Consider the following 8,188-nt stretch of genomic DNA (forward strand, 5'->3'; position numbering starts at 1 on the left):
GGTTAGTAGTGTATGAATGGAGCATGCATTTGGGCTGGGAATCGTTCAGTCATTAAAACTGGGTTAGTAGTGTATGATTGGAGCATGCATTAGGGCTGGGAATTGCCAGGGACCTCACGATTCGATATGATCACGATACTTAGGTGCCGATACGATATGTATTGCAAGGCCGTTAACCCCCACAAAGTTCTCCCCGGGCGCCGATGATGTGCATATCTATTAAGTCAGCCCCCCGACTGCACTGTTGTTCAACTGACTATGTATCCCCGTCCCCTTTCTATATGTATTACGATTCGACACTGATTTTATTTGCGACTCGATGTTTCAAACAAATTGCTCACCATATGTCTGCTGCAAGTGGGCAAGAGAGAGCCATGACAACCTAGTTTTGATCAGCCACGGAAATGAAAGTGCTGAAAACAAATTAACTGCCTATTTTAAAAGAAAAACGAGAACAAGCTATAAAGGATAAATCCTGGCGTTTTGGTTCAGGTAAAGCCAACTAGCAAAATAAGTATATTGTCAAAATGATACAACACATCATAAAAATGAATGTCCCAATATGTAACTATCAAGTCTCTTTTTTAGCCTGGAAGCACCCTCTGTCAAATCTGAGGCCCATCTTAGTCTACTGACGACGACTGAAGAAAAAGCTTTGAGGTGAAGTAATATTCTGTAGTTGTCACCACAAGGCGGAGAAAATCACCTACAATTAGAACTAAAATCACTCCTGAGTGTCACTGTTACTTTAGACTGGTCTGGAGATGGCCAGATAGTCCCACCAGCACTGGTGTAGTACAACTGACTTTTATATGTTCATGATTGTTGTTGATTTGTTGTTATTGAATACTAGTAGAGGCTCTTGCGAGGCTATAGTCTCTCGCACACTGGTTCTCGTTGAGCTATAGGAGGAAGTTGGGGCTCTAAGGTGTTTTTATTTCACACACACACACACACGTCAACACGTCCTGGTCTCCGCACTTCTGCACAATCTCCAGTGTGTGTGTGTCAGGGTTTCCCTTGATGGCTTTTAGCAAAATCTTATATGAAAAGCCGATACATTTGAATTGTTGCCGACCAAATTGAACGGGAGAAAAGAACACTGCCATTTGTAAAATAATGCTTTATTATTAATTAACCAAGTTTGCATCTAACGTTTTTATGCAGGTGAAGTACATGTCGGATAAAGTCCTGATTAAATTTTTCGGTAAACCTTCCAAATGTCAAATCAAACTAAATACACTAGACAAGTTGGGACCTTTTTGTGTCTAAAATTAATTCATTATGTTGGTGGGCAAATATTGATATAATAACAGTCATATCGAGTAGGCTAAATGTGCGCTCAAGCCAACTGTGCACAGATAAAGTGCGCTCTTGGCTAGAGTGCATGTACCAATACCAGAGTGTACTCGCTACATAACACACTTTTTTGTGAGAAAACCATCAGTAGCTTTGAAAATGTGATGGAAACCTGTTTAACTTGTATTTTTTAGTTGGTACATGATGAGGGGGAAAAGGTACATGGAAATGTAATCAGACAAGGTATTTTTATGTGCACTACATCATCACGCACAGCCTTTTATCTGCCACAAGTCAATTGGATGGAAATGCATCTCTATGCGGATTTTTGAATATTCGCATGAAAATCTGTCGCCCAATTGGATAGAAACCTAGCTACTGATAGACATACCAGTCGATGTAAATACGTTTGACGTCATGCTTTCGGTCATTTGCACTATTCAGTGGAACTAAATTGGTGCGTTTATTTTAGTCTACATGTATACTATATACACAAAGGTATGTGGACACCCCTTCAAATTGGTGGATTTGGATATTTCAGCCACACCCCTTGCTGACCGGTGTATAAATCGAGCACACAGCCATGCAATCTCCATAGCCTAACATTGGCAGTAGAATGACCTTGAAGAGCTCAGTGACTTTCAAAGTGGCACTGTCATAGGATGCCACCTTTCCAACAAGTTAGGTTTCTGCCCTGCTAGAGCTGCCCTGGTAAACTGTAAGTGCTGTTATTGTGAAATGGAAACGTCTAGGAGCAACAACGGCTCAGCTGCAAAGTGGTAGGCCACACAAGCTCACAGAAAGGGATGCTGAGGCGCGTAGTGTGTAAATATCGTCTGTCCTCATTTGCAACACTCACTACCGAGTTCCAAACTGCCTCTGGAAGAAGCAATGTCAGCATAAGAACTGTTTGTCGGGAGCTTCATAAAATGGGTTTGCATGGCAGAGCAGCCTAAGATCACCAAGCACAATGCCAAGTGTCGGCTGGAGTGGTGTAAAGCTCACCGCCATTGGAATCTGGAGTGATTAATCACGCTTCACCATCTAGCAGTCCGACAGACAAATCTGGGTTTGGCAGATGCCAGGGTAACGCTACCGGCCACAATGCATAGTGCCAACTAAAGTTTGGTGGAGGAATAATGGTCTGGGGCTGTTTTTCCTGGTTCGGCTTAGGCCCCTTCGTTCCAGTGAAGGGGAATCTTAATGCTACAGCATACAATGGCATTCTAGACGATTCTGTGCTTCCAACTTTGTGGCAACAGTTTGGGGAAGGCCCTTTCCTGTTTCAGCATGACAATGCCCCCATGCACAAAACGAGGTCCATACAGAAATGGTTTAGTTGAGCTCGGTGTGGAAGAACTTGACTGCCCTGCACAGATCCCTCACCTCAACCTTATCAAATACCTTTGGCATGAATTGGAAAGCAAACTGCGAGCCAGGCCTCATCGCCCAACATCAGTGCCCGACCTCACTAATGCTCTTGTGGCGAAATGGAAGTAAGTCCTTGCAGCAATGTTCCAACATCTAATGGAAAACCTTCCCAGACGAGTGGAGGCTGTTATAGCAGCAAAGGGGGGACCAATTCCATATTAATGCCCATGATTTTGGAATGAGATGTTCGACCAGCAGGTGTCCATATACTTTTGGTCATGTAGTGTATCTTATTTGTCACACGTGCACAATATAAAGAGCCTATTCTGAGAGGAATATCACCTCAGTGAGTGCTGCTGCTGCAGCTCCTCACCTCGTTGCTGCTGGAGTGAAACGTGCTTTTATATTATCCCAGTCATTGCGCAGCAATTCTAAATGGAATTGCGTGTTAACTTGTTTTGATGGCCACCATTGTAAAAATGGCTCTTTTATTTCTCAACTGGTAATTGAAGCAGCCTCTTCACCATTCATGTACATAGGCAACGGTAGGCAGGCTATCAGCGCGTCACCCACCCCTTTGCAATGTGAGCTGGAGGCATGCATTTTGAGAACTGATACTTAATTGTTTGAAACCTGAACGTTTTACTTCATATTATGAAGCGTGTCTTACCTTGCTTCAAAGTAGCCTAGGCAACATCTGACCATTTTGAAATCTGGAGGCAATTATTTCATAAAGACTTCCTCATATGCCATAACCAGCATCTCCTGTTCTATTGGTTTTCGTATCAACGGTCTTTCATTGTCCAGAAGCCAAAAGCACAACCCTAGTCATATTAGCAAACTATCCTAGTTGATGAGTCTGTTAGATTCACAACAGATTTTCATCTCTGTCACATATGGAACCGCTTGCATCAGGTGCGCTGTTTAAAATTGTGTTTCCCTGTGAATTGCATTTTGGCAAATGTTTGAAAATGACACTTTAGTGGCAGCTTCATTACAGGTGTTGCATGTTCTGTTAAGATTACCATAATCTAAGTGTGTAATTTCTGTCGTTCTGAGCACCTTGGGTGGATGCCCTAATGGATTACACACCCAATGCATATATGGGTCCGGTAAGTTAACATTTTCTCGGTCACGAAACCCTGGTGTGTGTGTGTGTTACTGCCAGTGAATGTGTGTGAGCATATAGGTACAGGTATACAAAAGCCTACACCGTTGTAAACCAAGATTGTCACCTTTTTGTGTATCAGCACTCAAAATGTGTTTCTCTGATCTGTGAGGAGTGAAAGATTTAAGCAGGGCCTTGTTAGAAATGCAGGTGGAGGGGTCTGGGGCAGGGGCCTGTGTGATCCCAAGGTTAGGGGTCCAGGTGGATTAAAACTGGGCATAGAAGTGGCGTACTGTGGCCCCCTATCTCTCTGATGTGGGTGGCTGAGCAGCTGAATGGAGCGTGGGCGTGTAACTGCCCCCTCACACTCCAACACACCGTATGATGACGCCAGGAAGGCAGGAGGGTCCACCAATATCTCTTATTTTACCACTATCATTACAGCCCTCCTCTGTCATTGGTACACCCGACACCCCCCAGCTGCAGAAACTATGTCCCGGATTTGCGGAACACCAAAGCTCCCTTCTCTCTTTCCTTATGTCCAAACTTTTTTTTTTTTAATTAGTTCCAGCCCGAGACTCGCACCACATATTGATTTCAGGAATTAAGCATCCTCCTTTCCCGCCGGAATTTGGCTCTGTTTCATAGCGAAACATGGCACAGAGCTTGCTGGCTGCGTAATGGTGCAGAAACGAGGCGGATGGGAAAAATTCACCCCCCGAAATACCGTTGCCGTGACCGAAGGGCAGTACTTGGAACAGGCATTGATCTCTCTGAAATGAGTCTAAATCTATTTCCAGTGCAGCTGTAGCTCATACAATGCCCTACAGTACCTTTCCTCATGTTGTGGTTTTATGATGAGATTTTTTAATTGTAGGACTCCATATACTTTGTTGTGTATACTCCTGGATTGTTCTCCACACTCTTTCTATTCTAGCCACTGAATGCCAACAAGCTTAGTGTGCCAACTGTAGTGGTGGGTCAGTCACTCCCTGCCAGCCCCATTAACCAACAGGAAGATGGTGGCACTGCCCCGTCTTCTCTCCGATAAGATTGTTAGATAAACACTATTACTCACACAAACAACACACTCTAACACCAACACTGTTGCCACACACACACACACACACACATGACTAATAGCAGGGGAAAGCCAATCCCCTGAGAGGAGTGTAGTGGATGTTGAGTACTGTAAGCCGAGGACAGACCAGGGGAAATCGTGTTAGTGAAGTGTGACACCTCCCAAAAGTTCATCAATTGAAAAGTGGCTAGTTTCCTATTATGCCTTAATGTTTGGGGCTGGTTGTGTTTTGAAGCATGCTGGGCCAGGTCCAGTGGTGAAGCCTGTCACCTTCTCTCCCCCTCTGGGATGAATGGCTGGGGTGACACCAGAGCTGGGACAACCCAGAGAGGGGGCGGCACAACACTTTGCTTTGAGAAAGGAACATGCCACTCAGGCTCAACACACAAAATCCCTGATAATACCGTACAATTACCATCTTCCTAGGTTCGGAGTGGGTTTCCATGAATCTCAAGTCCTTGGTTTTACACCCCCTTCTAGAAGGGAAAACCAATCTTCCTGAACAGCCACTATCCCCAGCACTGTTGAGGTGGTGGTGGTTAAGGAGTGGTTTGGGATGATGTGTGGGGATGTTGATGGGGGTTAAGGTGACGCCCCCCACCCCCCCCCCTTTTTTTTAAGTCCCTTTTTGGGCATGGTCAGGGGATAATAAGACACAAACACGCACACGGTTGCGGAGAGCTTTCACATTGATGCGTGGAGTCGTTACATCTAGGGCTAGAGGCTGTTGCTGGATGAGCGTGAATACTGTCATGTCCTCCCGTCTAAAGTGCCGTCTCTTCTCTCTTCACTTACGCTCTTTCTGTGCTCTCTCCCATACTCGTTCCCAGCTCAATCCTTGGTGTGTGTTTTATTTAAATGTCTTTCCCATAATAGGTTCCAGGCTCAGAAGAGAACGCACACTTGGTCTGGAACATAAAGACAGAAGCACATCAATCTTGTGTATAAGCTTGGCATTGATCCTGTGTCAGGCAACAGGTTGGGAGCAGACTTCATTTTTTCTTCTCCTGCTCCTTATTTAGTGTTCTTTGGGCCTAATGGTGACGGATGCTGTGAACCAAAAGAACATCCACATTGTAGCGTTGTCAGTGCTGCTGTACGAGAACAGTGCTTCTCGTTCTGGTGTCTGTTTACCCCTAAAGACTCCCCTGCTCTCCGAACCATACTTACTCCTGTCTCTTCTCTCCAGATTCCCAGAATGTAAAAGTAGGTATGTGAACCCCGACCTCATGTTGTTGACTCTGTCCCCTGTGTCCTTAGATGTGGCCTGTGTCTCGGTGTGCCCACCTGTTGCACTGGACATGGGTGTGGGGTTGCTATGCCAGCTGTTCCAGCTGTGGGGGCAGGTGCCAATGGGCATCCTCACCCTGACAGAGTGGCTGCTGGGAGACCAGGAGCAAGAGACAGCCACAGCAGAAGCAACTGGCCTGGTAAGGACACACACACACACACACACACCTCCCGAAGACTTTGGATTCGACTGGATAAGATTAGTTGGAATGGAGAGTTGACGTCTATGCCCTTTGGCAGAGTATCTTCTTCATCCCAATCTCTGAAATGCATTAAAGAATAAAATGTACTTCGTTCAATCTGAATCCATTCTTTAGCCTCTTCCATTTGCACACAATAGTTCTCATCTTCCATTCACTCTCATCTCCTCTGCTCAGGATGAAGAGGACTTCCTGTTTGAGAAGGGCGATCTGAACCTTTGGGCCGAGCCTGTCCAGTGGGCACGGCTACTACACAGACACCTGGGTGTCCTCTTCAAGGCCTCAGGGTTGACGGCTCTGAACCAGAACCAGGCAGAGGTGCTCAGACTTTCAGCCCAGGCAGAGGCCCTATCCCTGGCCACCCAGCAGGCTCTAGAGGGCCTCCCAGCCCTGCCCCAGTTTTCCTGCACCATCGAGCATGCCCGACTGGCCCTACAGCAGGAGAGGGCCACACTGGCTCTGGCTATACTGGGGACCCTGAGACAGACTGGTCTGTCAGGCTGAGGACCAGGGAAGATCAATGTCGGTTTAAGACACCATAGCCACTAGTAAGTTAACATTCTTGGTCGGTTTCCGGGGTCAAGACCAGAGTAAAGGTGGATGTGGTATTGTAGATTGAACCATCTCGATAGATATTCAGGTTGGAGTTCTGTCAAGTCTTCACTTGTTAAGATAACTGATGGTGAAAAGGGGGTGGAGTATGATCTATTAACCACAGTTATGGAATTACATTTTTCAGCTATGAGACATCACTTAGTGCCTGGAAATGCATCAACGGCCTCGCTACTCCAATACATATTTTGATTTGAACAATTATGCAAGCAGTACACATTTTAACGACCTAACATTTTAATCAGCGGCGGTTGTATTTGTTTTAGAAGGGAATGTACTGCGGAAAGTGTTTATGTTTGAGTTTTGTTTCTGTTTTTCAAATTAAAGATGCCTAATTCATGTGCCTCGTAATTTTTGAAAACAACCAAAGGGCGTTATGTGTATGTATGTGTCCTCACAGCACCTTGTACAACAGGACTGAGCACTGAGGCTTCAACCTATGTGCTGGGACATAGTATTCCTTTAGCTCTACATGTGAAAAAGAACACGTTGTGCACTGTTCTCATATACACTACACTGTAACAGGGAAAGGGCTAGTCAGTTGCACAACAATGTATTCAACCGAAATGTGTTTTCTGCATTTAACCTAACCCCTCTGAATCTGAGAGGTGCGGGCTGCCTTAATCGATGTCCTCGTCATCGGCGCCAGCGGAGCAGTCATTGTTGGGGGGGTTAACTGTCTTGCTGAAGGGCAGAACGGCAAATGTATACACCTTGCCGGCCTTGGGGTTTTGAACCAGCGACATGTATACAGTGCACTCTACCCTACATAAACATTGCCTCCAAGGATGTTGTGCACTTCGGACATTTAGATGAAATCCACACAACACCCGGAGTCATAAGGTCCTCAAAAGCAGAAGCACCAACAGTGTGGTTTTAATGGGGAGGAGGGAGTAAATCTGTTGACAATGCATGGGGTTGCTAACGCAGATGTTTACCCTAAATTACACTCGTAATTCAATTTGTTCTGTTTACAGCTGTCCTCGGATATGATGTAAGAGAGGTCATTTTCATATATTTAACATGTTTTCCAGTGGACTCTTCTCCACCATTTGTTTAGGTTTTTATGCCCCCTTGGTGTCCTAGGTTACGTAATTAGGAGGGCAATACAATGGTCCACTGTCCCGTGCCTGCGACCCGTGCAGACAGCTGGGCAGTCTCGCTCTGTAGTACTGGCAACGTTCCCTGTTACTGTAAAAATTCTGTCATGTTTTTTGGAACGCTTGG

The 8,188-nt window shown here is 45.5% G+C and overlaps 1 protein-coding gene across 2 annotated transcripts in view; it reads left to right on the forward strand.

Annotated features, from left to right (window-relative positions):
* Positions 1-7,300, forward strand: part of thada (THADA armadillo repeat containing) — a 100,419-nt gene extending 93,119 nt beyond the window's left edge. For both annotated transcript variants that reach the window (XM_064932200.1, XM_064932201.1), the window contains exons 37-38: positions 6,120-6,289; positions 6,527-7,300. In XM_064932200.1, coding sequence (XP_064788272.1) covers positions 6,120-6,289; positions 6,527-6,853 — 497 coding nt within the window. In that variant the 3' untranslated portion in view covers positions 6,854-7,300. The remainder of the gene's footprint in view (positions 1-6,119; positions 6,290-6,526) is intronic.
* Positions 7,301-8,188: the final 888 nt, after the last annotated feature.

The sequence above is a fragment of the Oncorhynchus masou genome, chromosome 23 (assembly GCF_036934945.1).
Source record: "Oncorhynchus masou masou isolate Uvic2021 chromosome 23, UVic_Omas_1.1, whole genome shotgun sequence".
In the NCBI taxonomy this organism is placed as follows: Eukaryota; Metazoa; Chordata; class Actinopteri; order Salmoniformes; family Salmonidae; genus Oncorhynchus; species Oncorhynchus masou.